This window comes from Mustelus asterias, chromosome 1, assembly GCF_964213995.1.
Source record: "Mustelus asterias chromosome 1, sMusAst1.hap1.1, whole genome shotgun sequence".
Lineage (NCBI taxonomy): Eukaryota > Metazoa > Chordata > Chondrichthyes > Carcharhiniformes > Triakidae > Mustelus > Mustelus asterias.
The window spans coordinates 194,769,472-194,795,721 of NC_135801.1; the positions used below are offsets into that span (position 1 = coordinate 194,769,472).

Genomic DNA, 26,250 nt, shown 5'->3' on the forward strand with positions numbered 1-26,250 from the left:
CACACACACACACACTCACACTCACAGACACACACACTCACAGACACACACACACACACAGACACACTCACACACACAGACACACTCACACACACACACTCACAGACACACTCACAGACACACTCACACACTCACAGACACACTCACACACACACACTCACAGACACACTCACAGACACACTCACAGACACACTCACACACACACAGACACACTCACACACACACTCACACTCACAGACACACACACTCACAGACACACACACACTCACACTCACAGACACACACACACACACACTCACACTCACAGACACACACACTCACAGACACACTCACACACACAGACACACTCACACACACAGACACACTCACACACACACTCACAGACACACTCACAGACACACTCACAGACACACTCACAGACACACTCACAGACACACTCACACACTCACAGACACACTCACAGACACACTCACAGACACACTCACAGACACACTCACAGACACACTCACACACACACACTCACACACACACTCACAGACACACTCACAGGCACACACTCACAGACACACTCACAGACACACTCACAGACACACTCACAGACACACTCACAGACACACTCACAGACACACTCACACACACAGTGAGTGAAAAACAAGAGATCTAGTTGGAAAGGATGCCTAAGAATAGAAAGACAAGGTCCGGACTCTCATCACCGTTCACGCCGGCAGGATTTTCCCACCCTGCTGCAGTGACCGGAGATTTGGCTGGGCTCCAAATTCCCGCTGCAGTTGGAGCGTGGCGTGAATGGCTGGTAAGACTGTGCCCATGGTGAGAGATGGGGGGATGTGGGAAAAACCTTTCTACCCAGAGGGTGGTGACGGTCTGGAATGCGCTGCCTGGGAGGGTGGTGGAGGTGCGATACCTCACACCCTTAATAAAGGACCTGGATGAACATTGTAACATTCAGGGCTATGGGTCAAGTGCTGACAGATGGGATTTGGTGGGAGGTCAGGTGTTTCTCACATGCTGGTGTGGACTCTAGGGGCCGAAGGGCCTCTTCTGCACTCTCTGATCCTATGAAATAGAGGAATAAAGGGGTTACAGGAACAGTGAGTGAGAAAAACAGACATACGACAAGAGAAAGAAAGGTGACACACACTGAGAGAGGCAGGCAGAGACAGAGAGAGACACATTAGCAATATAGGGTGACGGTAAGTACAAGAGGCAGAGACAGGCAGACATTTGTGGACAGACACACAGACACCAAGTGAGTCTGAAGCTCCTTCTTCACAAATAGATAGGGCCGTTTTGCTAAAATCTCCAGACGATAAGGGAGGTGTGTTGTTGAGAAAGCCGGTCGATTGTGAATGTTCTGAGAGAGTGAACAGAGAGTGGAATTTACCCAGCACGGATCAACAATGAGGTCATGATCCTTCGGAGTCCTTGTTTGGAGAGAAAGACAAACACTGGCCTCACTCGCATTAACCACACTCACCACAGGAGATACAAGGAGGCTGCTTCCCCTTGTGGGAGACACAAGAACCACTGGGCACAGAGTGAGAACAAGACAGCGCTGGGGAGAATTTTATTCTCTCACAGAAGTTTGGAATTCTCTTCCAACAGAAAGCCGTGGAGGCTGGGCCACTGAATGCATTGGAGGCGGAGCGGGATAGATTTCAGAGAGACAAGGGGGGTCATGGGGGGCAGTCAAGGTCAGACTGGAACAACCATCATCTGATCCAATGATGCAGGATGGTAAAGGGGCAGAATGGCCTATTCCTGGTCCAAAGTCCTCTGTATCCCACATCACTGGGTCATGCCAGCAGCAATATCTCCCAGGTTTATTGGTCATAGTAATCGATGTGCGCGCCGGACTGGAACTCGTTGAGAACGAGCATGTTCACCAGCTTTGTGGCAGATACATTGCTATCCACAAGCTTGCATTCCTGGTGCAGGTTGGCAAAGGCCTGACGCAACTCCGGGTCTGCTGTCTCACACCGAGCTTGCTGCTGCATCTCAGTGTCCACCGGCCCTGCAGAGGGAAGGCAAGAGTGAACCTGGGTCTTAGCTCAATAGGAACACCCTTCCCATGAATAATAATCATGCATTTTAGAGAGATTTTTACCATCTCCGGATATCCCAAGGTACTTTACACATAGGAAACACAACTCAAACTTTAGTCAATCAATCTCTATCAGTGGATGATTAATACTCATTGCATTACCCCCAGAGTAGTAAGAACAAAGAACAATACAGCACAGGAACAGGCCCTTCGGCCCTCCAAGCCTGCGCCGCTCATGTGCCCAACTAGACCATTTGTTTGTATCCCTCTATTCCCAGTCTGTTCATGTGGCTATCTAGATAAGTCTTAAACGATCCCAGCGTGTCCGCCTCAATCACCTTGCTTGGCAGTGCATTCCAGGCCCCCACCACCCTCTGTGTAAAATACGTCCCCCTGACATCTGTGTTGAACCTTGCCCCCCTCACCTTGAACCCGTGACCCCTTGTGTTCGTCACCTCCGTCCTGGGAAAAAGCTTCCCACTGTTCACCCTATCTATGCCCTTCATAATTTTATACACCTCTATTAGGTCGCCCCTCATCCTCCGTCTTTCCAGGGAGAACAACCCCAGTTTACCCAATCTCTCCTCATAGCTAAGACCCTCCATACCAGGCAACATCCTGGTAAACCTTTTCTGTACTCTCTCCAAAGCCTCCACATCCTTCTGGTAGTGTGGCGACCAGAACTGGACACAGTATTCCAAATGTGGCCTAACCAGCGTTCTATACAGCTGCAACATCATATGCCATAACAGAGTTACTCCCAGACTAATCCTCACTCTGTTACCCTGAGAGTAATCCTCACTCTGTTACCCTGAGAGTAATCCTCACTCTGTTACCCCGAGAGTAATCCTCACTCTGTTACCCCCAGAGTAATCCTCACTCTGTTACCCTGAGAGTAATCCTCACTCTGTTACCCCGAGAGTAATCCTCACTCTGTTACCCCGAGAGTAATCCTCACTCTGTTACCCCGAGAGTAATCCTCACTCTGTTACCCTGAGAGTAATCCTCACTCTGTTACCCCGAGAGTAATCCTCACTCTGTTACCCTGAGAGTAATCCTCACTCTGTTACCCCGAGAGTAATCCTCACTCTGTTACCCCGAGAGTAATCCTCACTCTGTTACCCCGAGAGTAATCCTCACTCTGTTACCCTGAGAGTAATCCTCACTCTGTTACCCCGAGAGTAATCCTCACTCTGTTACCCTGAGAGTAATCCTCACTGTGTTACCGTGAGAGTAATCCTCACTCTGTTACCCTGAGAGTAATCCTCACTCTGTTACCCTGAGAGTAATCCTCACTCTGTTACCCCGAGAGTAATCCTCACTCTGTTACCCTGAGAGTAATCCTCACTCTGTTACCCCGAGAGTAATCCTCACTCTGTTACCCTGAGAGTAATCCTCACTCTGTTACCCCCAGAGTAATCCTCACTCTGTTACCCTGAGAGTAATCCTCACTCTGTTACCCCCAGAGTAATCCTCACTCTGTTACCCCCAGAGTAATCCTCACTCTGTTACCCTGAGAGTAATCCTCACTCTGTTACCCTGAGAGTAATCCTCACTCTGTTACCCCGAGAGTAATTCTCACTCTGTTACCCTGAGAGTAATCCTCACTCTGTTACCCCGAGAGTAATCCTCACTCTGTTACCCTGAGAGTAATCCTCACTCTGTTACCCCCAGAGTAATCCTCACTCTGTTACCCTGAGAGTAATCCTCACTCTGTTACCCCCAGAGTAATACTCACTCTGTTACCCTGAGAGTAATCCTCACTCTGTTACCCCCAGAGTAATACTCACTCTGTTACCCCCAGAGTAATCCTCACTCTGTTACCCCCAGAGTAATCCTCACTCTGTTACCCTGAGAGTAATCCTCACTCTGTTACCCCGAGAGTAATCCTCACTCTGTTACCCCCAGAATAATCCTCACTCTGTTACCCTGAGAATAATTCTCATTCTATTACCCCCAGAGAAATCCTTACTCTGTTACCGTGAGAGTAATCCTCACTGTGTTACCCTGAGAGTAATCCTCACTCTGTTACCCCCAGAGTAATCCTCACTCTGTTACCCCCAGAGTAATCCTCACTCTGTTACCCTGAGAGTAATCCTCACTCTGTTACCCTGAGAGTAATCCTCACTCTGTTACCCCGAGAGTAATCCTCACTCTGTTACCCCCAGAATAATCCTCACTCTGTTACCCTGAGAATAATTCTCATTCTATTACCCCCAGAGAAATCCTCACTCTGTTACCGTGAGAGTAATCCTCACTGTGTTACCCTGAGAGTAATCCTCACTCTGTTACCCCCAGAGTAATCCTCACTCTGTTACCCCCAGAGTAATCCTCACTCTGTTACCCTGAGAGTAATCCTCACTCTGTTACCCTGAGAGTAATCCTCACTCTGTTACCCCGAGAGTAATCCTCACTCTGTTACCCCCAGAATAATCCTCACTCTGTTACCCTGAGAATAATTCTCATTCTATTACCCCCAGAGAAATCCTCACTCTGTTACCGTGAGAGTAATCCTCACTCTGTTACCCTGAGAGTAATCCTCACTCTGTTACCCCCAGAGTAATCCTCACTCTGTTACCCTGAGAGTAATCCTCACTCTGTTACCCCCAGAGTAATCCTCACTCTGTTACCCCCAGAGTAATCCTCACTCTGTTACCCCCAGAGTAATCCTCACTCTGTTACCCTGAGAGTAATCCTCACTCTGTTACCCTGAGAGAAATCCTCACTCTGTTACCCCGAGAGTAATCCTCACTCTGTTACCCTGAGAGTAATCCTCACTCTGTTACCCTGAGAGTAATCCTCACTCTGTTACCCCGAGAGTAATACTCACTCTGTTACCCCCAGAATAATCCTCACTCTGTTACCCTGAGAATAATTCTCATTCTATTACCCCCAGAGAAATCCTCACTCTGTTACCGTGAGAGAAATCCTCACTCTAACTATAGGGTTCGTGGTGGGAGATACAGGAAGGATATCAGAGGTAGGTTCTTTACGCAGAGAGTGGTTGGGGTGTGGAATGGACTGCCTGCAGTGATAGTGGAGTCAGACACTTTAGGAACATTTAAGCGGTTATTGGATAGGCACATGGAGCACACCAGGATGATAGGGAGTGGGATAGCTTGATCTTGGTTTCAGATAAAGCTCGGCACAACATCGTGGGCTGAAGGGCCTGTTCTGTGCTGTACTGTTCTATGTTCTATTACCCTGAGAGTAATCCTCACTGTGTTACCGTGAGAGTAATCCTCACTGTTACCCCGAGAGTAATCCTCACTGTGTTACCCTGAGAGTAATCCTCACTCTGTTACCCTGAGAGTAATCCTCACTGTGTTACCCTGAGAGTAATCCTCACTCTGTTACCCTGAGAGTAATCCTCACTGTGTTACCGTGAGAGTAATCCTCACTCTGTTACCCTGAGAGTAATCCTCACTGTGTTACCCTGAGAGTAATCCTCACTCTGTTACCCTGAGAGTAATCCTCACTCTGTTACCCTGAGAGTAATCCTCACTCTGTTACCCTGAGAGTAATCCTCACTCTGTTACCCTGACAGTAATCCTCACTGTTACCCCGAGAGTAGTCGTCACTCTGTTACCCCCCCCCGAGTAATCCTCACTCTGTCACCCCAGAACAATCCACACTCTGTTACCCCGAGAGTAATCCTCACTCTGTTACCCGAGAGTAATCCTCACTCTGTTATCCCGAGAGTAATCCTCACTCTGTTACCCCCAGTGTAATCCTCACTCTGTTACCCTGAGAGTAATCCTCACTCTGTTACCCTGAGAGTAATCCTCACTCTGTTACCCTGAGAGTAATCCTCACTCTGTTACCCCCAGTGTAATCCTCACTCTGTTACCCTGAGAGTAATCCTCACTCTGTTACCCTGAGAGTAATCCTCACTCTGTTACCCTGAGAGTAATCCTCACTCTGTTACCCTGAGAGTAATCCTCACTGTGTTACCCTGAGAGTAATCCTCACTCTGTTACCCTGACAGTAATCCTCACTGTTACCCCGAGAGTAGTCGTCACTCTGTTACCCCCCCCCGAGTAATCCTCACTCTGTCACCCCAGAACAATCCACACTCTGTTACCCCGAGAGTAATCCTCACTCTGTTACCCGAGAGTAATCCTCACTCTGTTATCCCGAGAGTAATCCTCACTCTGTTACCCTGAGAGTAATCCTCACTCTGTTACCCTGAAAGTAATCCTCATTCTGTTACCCCCCGTGTAATCCTCACTCTGTTATCCGCAGAGTAATCCTCACTCTGTTACCCCCAGTGTAATCCTCACTCTGTTATCCGCAGAGTAATCCTCACTCTGTTACCCCCAGTGTAATCCTCACTCTGTTACCCTGAGACTGATCCCCACTGTGTTCCCCGGGAGTAATCCTCACTCTGTTACCCTGAGACTGATCCCCACTGTGTTCCCCGGGAGTAATCCTCACTCTGTTACCCTGAGACTGATCCCCACTGTGTTCCCCGGGAGTAATCCTCACTCTGTTACCCTGAGAGTGATCCCCACTGTGTTCCCCGGGAGTAATCCTCACTCTGTTACCCTGAGAGTAATCCTCACTCTGTTACCCTGAGACTGATCCCCACTGTGTTCCCCTTGAGTAATCCTCACTCTGTTACCCTGAGAGTGATCCCCACTGTGTTCCCCGGGAGTAATCCTCACTCTGTTACCCTGAGACTGATCCCCACTGTGTTCCCCGGGAGTAATCCTCACTCTGTTACCCTGAGACTGATCCCCACTGTGTTCCCCGGGAGTTATCCTCACTCTGTTACCCTGAGAGTATTCCTCACTGTGTTCCCCGGGAGTAATCCTCACTCTGTTACCCTGAGAGTGATCCCCACTGTGTTCCCCGGGAGTAATCCTCACTCTGTTACCCTGAGACTGATCCCCACTGTGTTCCCCGGGAGTAATCCTCACTCTGTTACCCTGAGAGTAATCTCACTCTGTTACCCTGAGATTGATCCCCACTGTGTTCCCCGGGAGTAATCCTCACTCTGTTACCCTGAGAGTGATCCCCACTGTGTTCCCCGGGAGTAATCCTCACTCTGTTACCCTGAGAGTAATCCTCACTCTGTTACCCTGAGACTGATCCCCACTGTGTTCCCCGGGAGTAATCCTCACTCTGTTACCCTGAGAGTGATCCCCACTGTGTTCCCCGGGAGTAATCCTCACTCTGTTACCCTGAGACTGATCCCCACTGTGTTCCCCGGGAGTAATCCTCACTCTGTTACCCTGAGAGTGATCCCCACTGTGTTCCCCGGGAGTAATCCTCACTCTGTTACCCTGAGAGTGATCCCCACTGTGTTCCCCGGGAGTAATCCTCACTCTGTTACCCTGAGAGTGATCCCCACTGTGTTCCCCGGGAGTAATCCTCACTCTGTTACCCTCAGACTGATCCCCACTGTGTTCCCCGGGAGTAATCCTCACTCTGTTACCCTGAGAGTGATCCCCACTCTGTTCCCCGGGAGTAATCCTCACTCTGTTACCCTGAGAGTAATCCTCACTCTGTTACCCTGAGACTGATCCCCACTGTGTTCCCCGGGAGTAATCCTCACTCTGTTACCCTGAGAGTGATCCCCACTGTGTTCCCCGGGAGTAATCCTCACTCTGTTACCCTGAGACTGATCCCCACTGTGTTCCGCGGGAGTAATCCTCACTCTGTTACCCTGAGACTGATCCCCACTGTGTTCCTCGGGAGTAATCCTCACTCTGTTACCCTGAGAGTGATCCCCACTGTGTTCCCCGGGAGTAATCCTCACTCTGTTACCCTGAGACTGATCCCCACTGTGTTCCCCGGGAGTAATCCTCACTCTGTTACCCTGAGACTGATCCCCACTGTGTTCCCCGGGAGTAATCCTCACTCTGTTACCCTGAGAGTATTCCTCACTGTGTTCCCCGGGAGTAATCCTCACTCTGTTACCCTGAGACTGATCCCCACTGTGTTCCCCGGGAGTAATCCTCACTCTGTTACCCTGAGAGTATTCCTCACTGTGTTCCCCGGGAGTAATCCTCACTCTGTTACCCTGAGAGTATTCCTCACTGTGTTCCCCGGGAGTAATCCTCACTCTGTTACCCTGAGAGTATTCCTCACTGTGTTCCCCGGGAGTAATCCTCACTCTGTTACCCTGAGAGTGATCCTCACTGTGTTCCCCGGGAGTAATCCTCACTCTGTTACCCTGAGAGTATTCCTCACTGTGTTCCCCGGGAGTAATCCTCACTCTGTTACCCTGAGAGTATTCCTCACTGTGTTCCCCGGGAGTAATCCTCACTCTGTTACCCTGAGAGTGATCCCCACTGTGTTCCCCGGGAGTAATCCTCACTCTGTTACCCTGAGACTGATCCTCACTGTGTTCCCCGGGAGTAATCCTCACTCTGTTACCCTGAGACTGATCCTCACTGTGTTCCCCGGGAGTAATCCTCACTCTGTTACCCTGAGACTGATCCCCACTGTGTTCCCCGGGAGTAATCCTCACTCTGTTACCCTGAGAGTGATCCCCACTGTGTTCCCCGGGAGTAATCCTCACTCTGTTACCCTGAGAGTGATCCCCACTGTGTTCCCCGGGAGTAATCCTCACTCTGTTACCCTGAGAGTGATCCCCACTGTGTTCCCCGGGAGTAATCCTCACTCTGTTACCCTGAGACTGATCCCCACTGTGTTCCCCGGGAGTAATCCTCACTCTGTTACCCTGAGAGTGATCCCCACTGTGTTCCCCGGGAGTAATCCTCACTCTGTTACCCTGAGAGTGATCCCCACTGTGTTCCCCGGGAGTAATCCTCACTCTGTTACCCTGAGAGTAATCCTCACTGTGTTACCCTGAGAGTAATCCTCACTCTGTTACCCTGAGAGTAATCCTCACTGTGTTACCGTGAGAGTAATCCTCACTCTGTTACCCTGAGAGTAATCCTCACTGTGTTACCCTGAGAGTAATCCTCACTCTGTTACCCTGAGAGTAATCCTCACTCTGTTACCCTGAGAGTAATCCTCACTCTGTTACCCTGAGAGTAATCCTCACTCTGTTACCCTGACAGTAATCCTCACTGTTACCCCGAGAGTAGTCGTCACTCTGTTACCCCCCCCCGAGTAATCCTCACTCTGTCACCCCAGAACAATCCACACTCTGTTACCCCGAGAGTAATCCTCACTCTGTTACCCGAGAGTAATCCTCACTCTGTTATCCCGAGAGTAATCCTCACTCTGTTACCCCCAGTGTAATCCTCACTCTGTTACCCTGAGAGTAATCCTCACTCTGTTACCCTGAGAGTAATCCTCACTCTGTTACCCTGAGAGTAATCCTCACTCTGTTACCCCCAGTGTAATCCTCACTCTGTTACCCTGAGAGTAATCCTCACTCTGTTACCCTGAGAGTAATCCTCACTCTGTTACCCTGAGAGTAATCCTCACTCTGTTACCCTGAGAGTAATCCTCACTGTGTTACCCTGAGAGTAATCCTCACTCTGTTACCCTGACAGTAATCCTCACTGTTACCCCGAGAGTAGTCGTCACTCTGTTACCCCCCCCCGAGTAATCCTCACTCTGTCACCCCAGAACAATCCACACTCTGTTACCCCGAGAGTAATCCTCACTCTGTTACCCGAGAGTAATCCTCACTCTGTTATCCCGAGAGTAATCCTCACTCTGTTACCCTGAGAGTAATCCTCACTCTGTTACCCTGAAAGTAATCCTCATTCTGTTACCCCCCGTGTAATCCTCACTCTGTTATCCGCAGAGTAATCCTCACTCTGTTACCCCCAGTGTAATCCTCACTCTGTTATCCGCAGAGTAATCCTCACTCTGTTACCCCCAGTGTAATCCTCACTCTGTTACCCTGAGACTGATCCCCACTGTGTTCCCCGGGAGTAATCCTCACTCTGTTACCCTGAGACTGATCCCCACTGTGTTCCCCGGGAGTAATCCTCACTCTGTTACCCTGAGACTGATCCCCACTGTGTTCCCCGGGAGTAATCCTCACTCTGTTACCCTGAGAGTGATCCCCACTGTGTTCCCCGGGAGTAATCCTCACTCTGTTACCCTGAGAGTAATCCTCACTCTGTTACCCTGAGACTGATCCCCACTGTGTTCCCCTTGAGTAATCCTCACTCTGTTACCCTGAGAGTGATCCCCACTGTGTTCCCCGGGAGTAATCCTCACTCTGTTACCCTGAGACTGATCCCCACTGTGTTCCCCGGGAGTAATCCTCACTCTGTTACCCTGAGACTGATCCCCACTGTGTTCCCCGGGAGTTATCCTCACTCTGTTACCCTGAGAGTATTCCTCACTGTGTTCCCCGGGAGTAATCCTCACTCTGTTACCCTGAGAGTGATCCCCACTGTGTTCCCCGGGAGTAATCCTCACTCTGTTACCCTGAGACTGATCCCCACTGTGTTCCCCGGGAGTAATCCTCACTCTGTTACCCTGAGAGTAATCCTCACTCTGTTACCCTGAGATTGATCCCCACTGTGTTCCCCGGGAGTAATCCTCACTCTGTTACCCTGAGAGTGATCCCCACTGTGTTCCCCGGGAGTAATCCTCACTCTGTTACCCTGAGAGTAATCCTCACTCTGTTACCCTGAGACTGATCCCCACTGTGTTCCCCGGGAGTAATCCTCACTCTGTTACCCTGAGAGTGATCCCCACTGTGTTCCCCGGGAGTAATCCTCACTCTGTTACCCTGAGACTGATCCCCACTGTGTTCCCCGGGAGTAATCCTCACTCTGTTACCCTGAGAGTGATCCCCACTGTGTTCCGCGGGAGTAATCCTCACTCTGTTACCCTGAGAGTGATCCCCACTGTGTTCCCCGGGAGTAATCCTCACTCTGTTACCCTGAGAGTGATCCCCACTGTGTTCCCCGGGAGTAATCCTCACTCTGTTACCCTCAGACTGATCCCCACTGTGTTCCCCGGGAGTAATCCTCACTCTGTTACCCTGAGAGTGATCCCCACTCTGTTCCCCGGGAGTAATCCTCACTCTGTTACCCTGAGAGTAATCCTCACTCTGTTACCCTGAGACTGATCCCCACTGTGTTCCCCGGGAGTAATCCTCACTCTGTTACCCTGAGAGTGATCCCCACTGTGTTCCCCGGGAGTAATCCTCACTCTGTTACCCTGAGACTGATCCCCACTGTGTTCCGCGGGAGTAATCCTCACTCTGTTACCCTGAGACTGATCCCCACTGTGTTCCTCGGGAGTAATCCTCACTCTGTTACCCTGAGAGTGATCCCCACTGGGTTCCCCGGGAGTAATCCTCACTCTGTTACCCTGAGACTGATCCCCACTGTGTTCCCCGGGAGTAATCCTCACTCTGTTACCCTGAGACTGATCCCCACTGTGTTCCCCGGGAGTAATCCTCACTCTGTTACCCTGAGAGTATTCCTCACTGTGTTCCCCGGGAGTAATCCTCACTCTGTTACCCTGAGACTGATCCCCACTGTGTTCCCCGGGAGTAATCCTCACTCTGTTACCCTGAGAGTATTCCTCACTGTGTTCCCCGGGAGTAATCCTCACTCTGTTACCCTGAGAGTATTCCTCACTGTGTTCCCCGGGAGTAATCCTCACTCTGTTACCCTGAGAGTATTCCTCACTGTGTTCCCCGGGAGTAATCCTCACTCTGTTACCCTGAGAGTGATCCTCACTGTGTTCCCCGGGAGTAATCCTCACTCTGTTACCCTGAGAGTATTCCTCACTGTGTTCCCCGGGAGTAATCCTCACTCTGTTACCCTGAGAGTATTCCTCACTGTGTTCCCCGGGAGTAATCCTCACTCTGTTACCCTGAGAGTGATCCCCACTGTGTTCCCCGGGAGTAATCCTCACTCTGTTACCCTGAGACTGATCCTCACTGTGTTCCCCGGGAGTAATCCTCACTCTGTTACCCTGAGACTGATCCTCACTGTGTTCCCCGGGAGTAATCCTCACTCTGTTACCCTGAGACTGATCCCCACTGTGTTCCCCGGGAGTAATCCTCACTCTGTTACCCTGAGAGTGATCCCCACTGTGTTCCCCGGGAGTAATCCTCACTCTGTTACCCTGAGAGTGATCCCCACTGTGTTCCCCGGGAGTAATCCTCACTCTGTTACCCTGAGAGTGATCCCCACTGTGTTCCCCGGGAGTAATCCTCACTCTGTTACCCTGAGACTGATCCCCACTGTGTTCCCCGGGAGTAATCCTCACTCTGTTACCCTGAGAGTGATCCCCACTGTGTTCCCCGGGAGTAATCCTCACTCTGTTACCCTGAGAGTGATCCCCACTGTGTTCCCCGGGAGTAATCCTCACTCTGTTACCCTGAGAGTAATCCTCACTCTGTTACCCTGAGAGTAATCCTCACTCTGTTACCCTGAGAGTGATCCCCACTGTGTTCCCCGGGAGTAATCCTCACTCTGTTACCCTGAGAGTATTCCTCACTGTGTTCCCCGGGAGTAATCCTCACTCTGTTACCCTGAGAGTAATCCTCACTCTGTTACCCTGAGACTGATCCCCACTGTGTTCCCCGGGAGTAATCCTCACTCTGTTACCCTGAGAGTAATCCCCACTGTGTTCCCCAGGAGTAATACTCACTCTGTTACCCTGAGAGTGATCCTCACTGTGTTCCCCGGGAGTAATCCTCACTGTGTTCCCCGGGAGTAATCCTCACTCTGTTACCCTGAGAGTAATCCCCACTGTGTTCCCCGGGAGTAATCCTCACTCTGTTACCCTGAGACTGATCCCCACTGTGTTCCCCGGGAGTAATCCTCACTCTGTTACCCTGAGAGTGATCCTCACTGTGTTCCCCGGGAGTAATCCTCACTGTGTTCCCCGGGAGTAATCCTCACTGTGTTCCTCGGGAGTAATCCTCACTCTGTTACCCTGAGACTGATCCCCACTGTGTTCCCCGGGAGTAATCCTCACTCTGTTGCCCTGAGACTGATCCTCACTGTGTTCCCCTGGAGTAATCCTCACTCTGTTACCCTGAGACTGATCCCCACTGTGTTCCCCGGGAGTAATCCTCACTCTGTTACCCTGAGACTGATCCTCACTGTGTTCCCCGGGAGTAATCCTCACTCTGTTACCCTGAGACTGATCCCCACTGTGTTCCCCGGGAGTAATCCTCACTCTGTTACCCTGAGACTGATCCCCACTGTGTTCCCCGGGAGTAATCCTCACTCTGTTACCCTGAGAGTGATCCCCACTGTGTTCCCCGGGAGTAATCCTCACTCTGTTACCCTGAGACTGATCCTCACTGTGTTCCCCGGGAGTAATCCTCACTCTGTTACCCTGAGACTGATCCCCACTGTGTTCCCCGGGAGTAATCCTCACTCTGTTACCCTGAGAGTGATCCCCACTGTGTTCCCCGGGAGTAATCCTCACTCTGTTACCCTGAGAGTATTCCTCACTGTGTTCCCCGGGAGTAATCCTCACTCTGTTACCCTGAGAGTGATCCCCACTGTGTTCCCCGGGAGTAATCCTCACTGTGTTCCCCGGGAATAATCCTCACTCTGTTACCCTGAGAGTGATCCTCACTGTGTTCCCCGGGAGTAATCCTCACTCTGTTACCCTGAGAGTAATCCCCACTGTGTTCCCCGGGAGTAATCCTCACTCTGTTACCCTGAGACTGATCCCCACTGTGTTCCCCGGGAGTAATCCTCACTCTGTTACCCTGAGAGTGATGCTCACTGTGTTCCCTGGGAGTAATCCTCACTGTGTTCCCCGGGAGTAATCCTCACTGTGTTCCTCGGGAGTAATCCTCACTCTGTTACCCTGAGACTGATCCCCACTGTGTTCCCCGGGAGTAATCCTCACTCTGTTACCCTGAGACTGATCCTCACTGTGTTCCCCTGGAGTAATCCTCACTCTGTTACCCTGAGACTGATCCCCACTGTGTTCCCCGGGAGTAATCCTCACTCTGTTACCCTGAGACTGATCCTCACTGTGTTCCCCGGGAGTAATCCTCACTCTGTTACCCTGAGACTGATCCCCACTGTGTTCCCCGGGAGTAATCCTCACTCTGTTACCCTGAGAGTGATCCCCACTGTGTTCCCCGGGAGTAATCCTCACTCTGTTACCCTGAGACTGATCCTCACTGTGTTCCCCGGGAGTAATCCTCACTCTGTTACCCTGAGACTGATCCCCACTGTGTTCCCCGGGAGTAATCCTCACTCTGTTACCCTGAGAGTGATCCCCACTGTGTTCCCCGGGAGTAATCCTCACTCTGTTACCCTGAGAGTATTCCTCACTTTGTTCCCCGGGAGTAATCCTCACTCTGTTACCCTGAGAGTGATCCCCACTGTGTTCCCCGGGAGTAATCCTCACTGTGTTCCCCGGGAGTAATCCTCACTCTGTTACCCTGAGAGTGATCCTCACTGTGTTCCCCGGGAGTAATTCTCACTGTGTTCCCCGGGACTAATCCTCACTGTGTTCCCCGGGAGTAATCCTCACTGTGTTCCCCGGGAGTAATCCTCACTGTGTTCCCCGGGAGTAATCCTCACTGTGTTCCCCGGGAGTAATCCTCACTGGGTTCCCCGGGAGTAATCCTCACTGTGTTCCCCGGGAGTAATCCTCACTCTGTTACCCTGAGAGTGATCCTCACTGTGTTCCCCGGGAGTAATCCTCACTGTGTTCCCCGGGAGTAATCCTCACTGTGTTCCCCGGGAGTAATCCTCACTGTGTTCCCCGGGAGTAATCCTCACTGTGTTCCCCGGGAGTAATCCTCACTGTGTTCCCCGGGAGTAATCCTCACTGTGTTCCCCGGGAGTAATCCTCACTGTGCTCCCCGGGAGTAATCCTCACTGTGTTCCCCGGGAGTAATCCTCACTGTGTTCCCCGGGAGTAATCCTCACTGTGTTCCCCGGGAGTAATCCTCACTGTGTTCCCCGGGAGTAATCCTCACTGTGTTCCCCGGGAGTAATCCTCACTGTGTTCCCCGGGAGTAATCCTCACTGTGTTCCCCGGGAGTAATCCCGGGAGTAATCCTTGCTGCGTTACCTGGAGCGTAGTTGAGAACCCTGACATCTGGCTCCTCTGCCGCCAGGACACTGAACAGCATGTCGCGGGCAGCTTTTCCGACACAATACAGTGACCAGGATTTGAAAGGTTGTATTGCGCACAGTGAGCTGATATTAACCACCGTCCTGAGAAAGTTCTCTCGTTTGGGAAGAGCCTTCAGCAGGGAGGCAGTGAGGCACATCGGGGATGTGAAGTTCAGGGCCATGTAATTGTTGACCTCTGCGGGTTCGGTAAAGTCCACGACAAACTTGGAAATATTTCCCAAAGACCCTGAGGGGAGAAAGAAAGTGACATTTGTATTCTGGACTTGACTTTTCTAATGCTGTCCTGACTGACAGCGCCCTCTACGCAGCAACCTCAAACTCCAGCAAGCTTTGCTCCCATTATTTTAACACACACCAAGTCACACAATCCATCAGCGCACGCATTTCAGCCCATGTGATTTACTCTATTTATCAGGCTGTAAATTTACCTTCGCAAAACTGGCAACGGACAGAAGGGGAGGCGATGGTCTAATGGCGTTATCACTAGACTCTTAATCCAGAAGTCCCAGCTAATGGACTGGGGACCCGGGTTCAAATCCTGCCATGGTGGAACTTACATTCAATTTTTAAAAATCTGGAATTAAGAATTCACTGATGACTATGAAAGCATTGTCGATTGTCGGAAAAAAACCCCGAGTTCACTAATGTCCTTTGGGGAAGGAAATCTGCTGTCCTTACCTGGTCTGGCCTGCATGTGACTCCAGAGTCACAGCAATGGGGTTGACTCTCAACCTACCTTCAGGGCAACTAGGGATGGGCAATAAATGCTGGCCCAGCCAGCGACGCCCATGCACCATGGATGAATTAAAAAAAACATTTATTTATTTATTTTTATGAGCGTCACAAGTAGGCTTACATTAACACTGTAATGAAGTTACTGTGAAAATCCCCCAGTCGCCACACTCCGGCGCCTGTTCGGGTACACTGAGGGAGAATTTAGCATGGCCAATCCACTTAACCAGCACGTCTTTCGGGAGGAAATCGGAGCACCCGGAGGAAACCCACGCAGACACCGGAAGAACGTGCAGACTCCGCACAGACAGTGACCCAAGCCAGGAATCGAAGCCAGGTCCCTGGCACTGTGAGGCATACTTGTCCTTATAAGGTAAGGCATAGAATATAGAACATAGAACATTACAGCGCAGTACAGGCCCTTCGGCCCCCGATGTTGCGCCGACCTGTGAAACCAATCTAAAGCCCATCTAACCTACACTATTCCAATATCATCCATATGTTTATCCAATGACCATTTAAATGCCCACTACTCAATGCCCATCACTCATTTCTAGAATAAAGAAAAGTCATAATCTACTCCCTTCATCTATAAATATTCATGATGTGGAGGTGCTGGCGTTGGACTGGGGTGGGCACAGTAAGACGTCTCGCAACACCAGGTTAAAGTCCAACAGGTTTATTTGGTAGCAAAAGCTTTCGGAGTCTCGCTCCTTCATCAGGTGAGTGGCAATGAAGAGGCAGCGCTCTGAAAGCTCGTGCTACCAAATAAACCTGATAGACTTTAACCTGCTGTTGCGAGACTTCTTAATATAAATATTCACTTACATCTTCAAAGTGATCTTTAACCTGTGGCAGCCTTCCAGCTCACAAGGCGATGGTTGGTGCCGTGTTGGTCCATGTCCAGCACTGCTGGGTGTAGCTCAGGAGCATGACTCTGGCATGGCAGGCTCTGTCACACACACGGTCTCTGTCACACACACGGTCCCTGTCTCACACACGGTCCCCGTCACACACACGGTCCCCGTCACACACACGGTCCCCGTCACACACACGGTCCCTGTCACACACACGGTCCCTGTCTCACACACGGTCCCTGTCTCACACGCGGTTCCTGTCTCACACACGGTCCCCGTCACACACACGGTCCCTGTCTCACACACGGTCTCTGTCACACACACGGTCCCTGTCTCACACGCGGTTCCTGTCTCACACGCGGTCCCTGTCACACACGCGGTCTCTGTCACACACGCGGTCTCTGTCACACACACGGTCTCTGTCACACACATGATCTCTGTCACACATGGTCTGTCAGTGATTAGCACTGCTGCCTCACAGCTCCAGGGACCCAGGTTCAATTCCCGGCTTGGGTCACTGTTTGTGTGGATTCTGCACGTTCTCCCCGTGTCTGCGTGGGTTTCCTCCGGGTGCTCCGATTTCCTCCCACAGTCCAAGAGACGTGCTGGTTAGGTACATTGGCTGTGCTAAATTCTCCCTCAGTGTACCCGAACAGGGGCCGGAGTGTGGTGACTGGAGGATTTTCACAGTAACTTAATTGCAGTGTTAATGTAAGCCTACTTGTGACACTAATAAATAACCTTCAAACATAAACACAGGTGGTCTCTGCAGGGTCTGCACACAGTCTGTCACATAGTCTGTCATGATGTGGAGATGCCGGCGTTGGACTGGGGTAAATACAGTAAGAGTTTTAACAACACCAGGTTAAAGTCCAACAGGTTTATTTGGGAGCAAATGCCATTAGCTTTCGGAGCGCTGCTCCTTCGTCAGATGGAGTGGAAATCTGCTCTCAAACAGGGCACAGAGACACAAAATCAAGTTACAGAATACTGATTAGAATGTGAATCTCTACAGCCAACCAAGTCTTAAAGATACAGACAATGTGAGTGTAGGGAGCATTAAGCACAGGTTAAAGAGATGTGTATTGTCTCCAGACAGGACAGCCAGTGAGATTCTGCAAGTCCAGGAGTCAAGCTGTGGGGGTTACTGATAATGTGACATAAATCCAACATCCCGGTTTAGGCCGTCCTCATGTGTGCGGAACTCGGCTATCAGTTTCTGCTGAGCGACTCTGCGCTGTCGTGTGTCGTGAAGGCCGCCTTCTCCACGTTCCCCAAGGCGGCCTTCATGACACACGACAGCGCAGAGTCGCTGAGCAGAGACTGATAGCCAAGTTCCGCACACATGAGGACGGCCTAAACTGGGATGTTGGGTTTATGTCACACTATCAGTAACCCCCACAGCTTGCCTCCTGGACTTGCAGAATCTCACTGGCTGTCCTGTCTGTTCCACACAATACACGTTTCTTTAACCTGTGCTTAATGCTCCCTCCACTCCCATTGTCTGTATCTTTAAGACCTGGTCGGCTGTAGAGATTTGCATTCTAATCAGTATTCTCTAACTTGATTTTGTGTCTCTGTGCCCTGTTTGAGAGCAGATTTCCACTCCATCTGACGAAGGGGCAGCGCTCCAAAAGCTAATGGTATTTGCTACCAAATAAACCTGTTGGACTTTAACCAGGTGTTGTTAAAACTCTTACATAGTCTGTCACACAGGATGTCTCTGCTGCACTTGCTGAGAGAGAGACAGTTTAAAATGAGATGTTACGTTAAACTTGTGCAGAACATTGGTTGGAGCACACAGAGCACGGTACTCAATTCTGGGTTCTGTCTCAGTAAAGGGATATAGGTGAGGTATGTTCCCCTCTATATACAATATATACTTACATCTATAGGTCCATACAAACCGAGATATGTTATATATATATCTAATATATATATTTACTGGAGAAGGAATAAGAATAAGATTTACAAAGATATGTTAGAATGGTGAGGGGGAAAGATTGAACAGACTGCGAATCTACCCAGTTCAAAGATGTGTAGGTTAGGGGGATTAACCATGATAAATGTACAGGGTTATGGAGGTAGGGCAGAAGGGGGGGCCTGAATGGGAGAGTTCAGAGAGTTGGTGCAGACTCGATGGACCGAATGACCTCGTTCTGCACTGTAGGGATTCTAGGGTTGTAGCAGAATCAGGCATACACCGTTCAGCCCATCGAGCCTGTTCTGTCTATCTATACGATCATGGCTGATCTGACTGTGGCCTTAACTCCACTTTCCTGTCTGCGCCCCATAAACCCCGAGTCCCATATCTATCAAAACTCTAACTCAGCCTTGAATACATTCAATGAGCCAGCCCGTGCTACTCTCTGCGGAGACTAATGACCCTCTGAGAGAAAGAAATTCTCTTAATTTTCATCTTAAATGGGAGATCTTGGTTTTTCAAATTGTGTCATAAAAGCAGAAAATGCTGGGAAAACTCAGCAGGTCTGGCAGCATCTGTGGAGAGAGAACCAGAGTTACTGGCCCCAGAATCAGGGCGGGCGAGGCTCGCAGAACGGAATTCTCCATTGGGCTCGGGTGGGATCTTACGAGCCTCGGGCGGGCGAGGCGGTAAAATTCCAGCAAATGTTTCGAGTCAATATGACTCTTCTACAGAATCGAAAAGGGGATAGAAATGGGATGAATTAACAGCGGGAAAGGGACTGGGGCAGAACTTGTAAACAGTGTCTTCTGGTTCCAGTCTCTCCCACAGGGAAACATCCTCTCAGCATTCACCCTGTCAAGTCCCCTCAAGACGTTATGCATTTCAATAAGGTCGCCCCTCGCTTTTCTAAACTCCAATGGATACAGACCCAACCTGTCCAACCTTTCCTCATTAGATAACACTCCAACCCAGGAATCAATCGAGTGAACCTTCCCTGAACTGCTTCCAATCCATTTATATCCAATCTTAAATAAAGAGAAGATAAAGATTTTTCAATCTCATTTAAATGCTTCATATTTGTTCCAGGGATGTGGGCATCGCTGGCCACCATTTATTGCCCATCCCTAATTGCCCTAAAGATGGTGGTGGTGAGCTGGCTTCTTGAACTACCGCAGTCCATCTGGTGTAGTTACACCCACTGTGCTGTTAAGGAGGGAGTTCCAGGAATTTGACCCAGGGACAGTGAAGAAACGGTGATATATTTCCAAGGATGCTATAGCACTAGAGGGGTGGCACAGTGGTTAGCATTGCTGCCTCACAGCACCAGGGACCCGGGTTCGATTCCCAGCTTGGGTCACTGTCTGTGTGGACTTTGCACATTCTCCCCGTGTCTGTCTCGGTTTCCTCCGGGTGCTCTGGTTTCCTCCCACAGTCCAAAGATGTGTGGGTTCGGTTGATTGGGCATGGTAAATTGCCCCTTAGTGTCAGGAGGACTAGCAGGGCAAATACGTGGGGCTACGGGGCTAGGGGCTGGATCAGTGCAGACTCGATGGGCCGAATCACCTCCTTCTGCACTGTAGGGTTCTATGATTCGCGAGGGGGTACAGAGGAGGTTCACCAGGGTGTTGCCTGGGATGGAGCATTTGAGCTATAAGGAGAGACTGGATAGGCGCAGATTGTTTTCTCGAGAGCAAAGAAGGCTGAGGGGGGACATGATTGAGGTGTATAAGATTATGAGGGGCATGGATAGAGTGAGTAGGGAGCAACTATTCCCCTTGGTTGAGGGGAGGTCAATGTTGAGGGGCATGGTTTTAGGGTAAGGGGCAGGAGATTCAGAGCGGATTTGAGGAAACATTTTTTCACTCAGAGCCAAAGTTAAATGTTTATTTATTAGTCATAAGTAAGGCTTACATTAACACTGCAATGAAGTTACTGTGAAATTCCCCTAGTCGCCACACTCCGGTGCCTGTTCCTGTCAATGCACCCTAACCAGCATGTCTTTCAGAATGTGGGAGGAAACCGGAGCACCCGGAGGAAACCCACACAGACACGGGGAGAATGTGCAAACTCCACACAGACAGTGACCCAAGCCGGGAATTGAACCCGGGTCCCTGGCGCTATGAAGCAGCAGTGCTAACCACTGGGCCACCATGCCGACCCGGACATGGAGGCTTTGGAGGGAGCACAGAAAAGGTTTACCAGAATGTTGCCTGGTATTAGCCTGGTATTAGCTATGAGGAGAGATTGACTAAACTGGGATTGTTCTCCCTGGAAAAACGGAGGCTGAGGGGCGACCTGTTAGAAGTTTATAAAATTATAGAGAGGCATAGATAGGGTGAACATTTGGAAGCTTCTTTCCAGGCAGAAATGACAATTCCAAGGGGGCACAAGTTCAAGGTAAGGGGGGGGAAGGTTTAGTGGAGATGGGCGGGGGATGGTTTTTACACAGGGGGTGGTGAGAATCTGGAATGCACTGCCTGGATAGGTAGTGGAGGGCGGAAATCTTACAGCTTTAAAAAGTATTTGGATGAGCACTTGAAATATTGTAACATATGGGAAAGGGATTGCGCAACTTTAGTGGTAGAACAAAGAACAAAGAACAATACAGCACAGGAACAGGCCCTTCGGCCCTCCAAGCCTGCGCCGCTCCCTTGTCCAAACTAGACCATTCTTTTGTACCCCTCCATTCCCACTCCGTTCATGTGGCTATCTAGATAAGTCTTGAACCGTTCCCAGTGTGTCTGCATCCACCACCTTGCCTGGCAGCGCATTCCAGGCCCCCACCACCCTCTGTGTAAAATACGTCCTTTTGATATCCGTTAAACCTCCCCCCCCCTCACCTTGAACCTATGACCCCTCATGAACGTCACCACCGACCTGGGGAAAAGCTTCCCACCGTTCACCCTATCTATGCCTTTCATAATTTTATACACCTCTATTAGGTCACCCCTCATCCTCCGTCTTTCCAGTGAGAACAACCCCAGTTTACCCAATCTCCCCTCATAACTAAGCCCTTCCATACCAGGCAACATCCTGGTAAACCTCCTCTGCACTCTCCCTAAAGTCTCCACGTCCTTCTGGTAGTGTGACGACCAGAACTGGGCGCAGTATTCCAAATGCGGCCAAACCAACGTTCTATAGAACTGCAACATCAGACCCCAACTTTTATACTCTATGCCCCGTCCTATAAAGGCAAGCATGCCATGTGCCTTATTCACTACCTTCTCCACCTGTGACTTCAACTTCAAGGATCTGTGGACTTGCACACCCAGGTTCCTCTGCGTACCTACACCCTTTATGGTTCTGCCATTTATCGTATAGCTCCCCCCTACGTTAGTTCTACCAAAATGCATCACTTCGCATTTATCTGGATTGAACTCCATCTGCCATTCCTTTGCCCAAATTTCCATCCTATCTATATCCTTCTGTAGCCTCTGACAATGTTCCTCACTATCTGCAAGTCCAGCCATTTTCGTGTCATCCACAAACTTACTGATCACCCCAGTTACACCTTCTTCCAGATCGTTTATATAAATCACAAACAGCAGAGGTCCCAATACAGAGCCCTGCGGAACACCACTTGTCATGATGTGGAGATGCCGGCGTTGGACTGGGGTAAACACAGTAAGAAGTTTCACAACACCAGGTTAAAGTCCAACAGGTTTATTTGGTAGCAAAAGCCAAATTTTGCTTTTGCTACCAAATAAACCTGTTGGACTTTAACCTGGTGTTGTTAAACTTCTTACTGTGAACACCACTAGTCACAGGCCTCCAGCCAGAAAAAGATCCTTCCACTACCACCCTCTGTCTTCTGTGACCAAGCCAGTTCTCCACCCATCTAGCCACCTCCCCCTTTATCCCATGAGATCCAACCTTGTGCACCAACCTACCATGAGGGACTTTGTCAAACGCTTTGCTAAAGTCCATATAGACAACATCCATGGCCCTTCATAGCTATTCATAGAATCCCTACAGCGCATAAGGAGACATTTCGGCCCATTGAGCCTGCACCAACAACAATCCCACCCAGGCCCTATCCCCGTAACACCACGTATTTACCCTGATAATTCCCGTGACACAAAGGAGCAATTTAGCATGGCCAATCCACCTATTGTAGGAGCAGTGTCAATGGGCCAAAGGGCCCTTTCTGCACTATACGACTCTGTGTCCAAGAGAGCCCTAAAAAGAGGTTTTTAAGATTGCAAAAGATTATGGGGCAGCACGGTGGCACAGTGGTTAGCACTGCTGCCTCACAGCACCAGGGATCTGGGTTCGATTCCCGGCTTGGGTCACTGTCTGTGCAGAGTTTGCAGGTTCTCCCTGTGTCTGGGTGGGTTTCGTCCGGGCGCTCCAGTTCCTTCCCACAGTCCGAAAGACGTGCTGGCTAGGCACATTGACCATGCTAAATTCTCTGTCCGTGTACCCGAATAGGCGCCGGAATACAAAGAGCAAAGAACAGTACAGCACAGGAACAGGCCCTTCGGCCCATCAAATCGATCATGTTGTCCTATCTAGTCCAACCGCTTGTATCCCTCTATTCCCCTCTGTTCATGTATCTATCTATCTTAAATGTCACCAACATGTCTGCCTCAACCACCTCACTTGGCAGTGCATTCCAGGCCCCCGCCACCCTCTGTGCCTCGCACATCTCCACTGAACCTTTCCCCCCTTATCTTGAACTTGTGCCCCCTTGCGATTGTCATTTCCGCCCTGGGAAAAAGCTTCCAACTCTTCACCTTGTCTATATCCCTCATTATTTTTTAAACTTCTATCAGGTCACCCCCTCAGCCTCCGTCTTTCCAGGGAGAACAATCCCAGTTTATTCAATCTCTCCTCATAGCTAATACCCTCCACACCAGGCAACATCCTGATAAACCTTTTCTGCACTCTCTCCAAAGCCTCCATGTCCTTCTGACAGTGCGGTGACCAGAATTGGACACAATATTCCAAATGTGGCTGAACCAACATTTTATATAACTCACACAATTTGTGGTGACTGGGGGATTTTCACGGTAACTTCATCGCAGTGTTAATGTAAGCCTACTTGTGACACTAATAAATAAACTTTAAAAACTAAAGAAAGAGTTCAGTAGGTTAGAAAGAAGATAGTTGATCTTGTGGGTAATCCTAAACTAAACAGACCACAGTCACAAACAAATATAATCAGAAAGTGCAATATGCTGGTCAAAGTACACTTCTGCAGGGCTGCAGTTGGGACTTGTCTCCATCCAGTGGCCCAGTTTCAACTCACGTTGAAGAAGGCAAATGTTTTTAAGCAGGAGCTGGGAGTGAGTGTGCTGCCTCTGGCTGATCCTTACCCGCGTTGTTGATGAGCAGTAACCTGTCCGGGGCTCCGTCCACCTCCTGAATGCGGCTCACCTCTCCCAGGACCCGCTGCAGCCCCTCCTCCCCGGCCAGGTCCACCTCCACCCGGCTCACCCTGAGCCCACTGGCCGGCCCCGCGGCTCCCAGCAGCTGCCCCTCCAGCTCCAGCAGGCTCTGGCCGGACCTGGCGACCAGCACCATGCGAGAGCCAGCCTGCAGCCGGGGGGCCAGCACCATGGCCAGCGCCCTGCCCAGTCCCCGGGAGGCTCCGGTGATTATACACAGGCTCTTCCCCAGCCCCTGCAGCCGCTCCGCCGCTTCCAGCCCTGCATCCATTGCTCCAGTAACTTCCTCTTGCATCAGATCCGACTGCAGCCGAGCGTGTGCAAACACTAGCTTCACTGGCAACCTGCTCTGCTGCCTCACCCCCCCATGAAGCAGCGAGAGGAGCCAATGGAATGAAATAATGCAACATATTGTGTTTCCAAATTGCAGCGAAATACTGCGGATGCTGGAAATCTGAAATAAAATCAGAAAAGTTCTGTACTTAGAATCCTTACAGTACAGAAGGAGGCCATTCAGCCCATCGAACCTGCACTGACAACAATGCCACCCAGACCCTATCCCTACGTATTTACCCTAGCTAGACCCCCTGACAATATGGGGCAATTTAGCATGTCCAATCCACCTAACCTTCACATCCTGGGACACCAAGGGGTGATTGAGCATGGCCAATTAACTTAACCTGCACGCGGTGGCACAGTGGTTAGCACTGCTGCTTCACAGCGCCAGGGTCCCCAGGTTCGATTCCTGGGCTTGGGTCACAGTCTGTGTGGAGTTTGCACGTTCTCCCCGTGTCTGCGTGGGTTTCCTCTGTTGTGGGAAAATCACCACTCGGAGTCAGATTCAACATGCAGTTTATCGGACAAAGCTTTGGGAGAAGCGCTGGGCTCTCCGCAGTGCACGCAGTCACCTTCGCAACTTTCAAATGGCAGTTGAGCTTCTTTTATACATTTTCAAAGAGTTGACAAGTACAGACATTAGCAGTTATCACATCGTTATACATTTATGCCCCCCCCCCCCCCATCAACGACTGATCTCGTTAACAAACTCATTGTTTTGGTTCTGCTTTATCTCAAGCTAAGGTGATCATCTGGGCCTCAAGGTCTGGTTTATTTCCTGTAGTAATTTGGACAATAACAGGATTTAACTCGTTGTGCAATGTCTGTGCCTAAGTCAGCACATCTTAATGTCTTTTCACAGAGTCCATTTTGTGCCAGGTAACCATCTTGTATCTTTTAATTTCGGGTTTACTCCAACACCTCCAACAGTCCAAAAATGTGCGGGTTAGGTGGATTGGCCATGCTAAATTGCCCCTTAGTGTCAGGGGGACTAGCCTGGGTAAAATGCATAGGGTTATGGGGATAGGGCCTGGGTGGGATTGTGGTTGGTGCAGACTCGATGGGCTGAATGGCCCCCTTTTGCACTGTGGGATTCTATGATTCACGTGTTTTTTCAGATACACTGAGGGAGAATTAGCATGGCCAATCCACCTAACCAGCACGTATTTTGTACTGTGGGAGGAAACTAGAGCACCCGGAGGAAACCCACGCAGACACGGGGAGAATGTGCAGACTCCACACAAACAGTTACCCGAGTCGGGAATTGAACCCAGGTCCCTGGCGCTGTGACGCAGCAGTGCCAACCACTGTGCCACCGTGTCGCCCAAGGGACTTGAAGCGTCCATCCCACAGACGTTGCCTGACCTGCTGAGTTTATCCAGCATTTTCTGCTTTTATTCCAGTTCCACGACCTCTCTCAAGACTAGAACCAGGGCACGCTGTTTAAGAATAAAGGGTCTACTATTTGAGATGGAGATGAGGAGATTTTTTTCCCCCTCAAAGGGATCTTAGTCTGTGGAACTTTCTCTCCCAGAGGGCGGTGGAGGTTAGATCATTGAATTTATTCAAGGCTGAGTTAGATTTATTGATCGACAAGGGAGTCATTGGGCAGAATTTTCCTATGCTGCCCACCACGGGAATCGTGGCGGGTGGGGGGAGGGGCGGACCCTGCAAAGGTCTGTTGACCTTGGGTGGGATTTTCCGATCTTGGGGTGAGCCGGAAATTCCCGCCTGCCTATCTATCCCGGCCTACCTATCATTTGGGAGGTGACAGGGTAAAGCGGTGGTAGTACATGGACAGACGGCAGCGCTCCGAGGTGACGTCACACTTCAGAAAGTGATGTGGGGTTAACGGGAGCAGCTGTTTGCTCCAAAAACCAAATTCAAAGTCCAATTGAATCCACTAGAGAGACAAACAAGATCC

At 50.3% G+C, this 26,250-nt stretch overlaps 1 protein-coding gene across 1 annotated transcript; it reads right to left on the minus strand.

Moving 5' to 3' along the window:
• Positions 1-377: 377 nt before the first annotated feature.
• Positions 378-25,928, minus strand: LOC144501158 (sepiapterin reductase-like). Its single transcript, XM_078224562.1, has 4 exons — positions 25,849-25,928; positions 23,919-24,334; positions 15,020-15,310; positions 378-2,032 (listed from the first exon to the last, which is right to left on the minus strand). The coding sequence occupies exons 2-4, from the start codon at positions 24,283-24,285 to the stop codon at positions 1,842-1,844; spliced, it is 849 nt and encodes a 282-aa protein (XP_078080688.1). The 5' UTR covers positions 24,286-24,334; positions 25,849-25,928; the 3' UTR covers positions 378-1,841.
• Between the last annotated feature and the right edge of the window lie 322 nt (positions 25,929-26,250).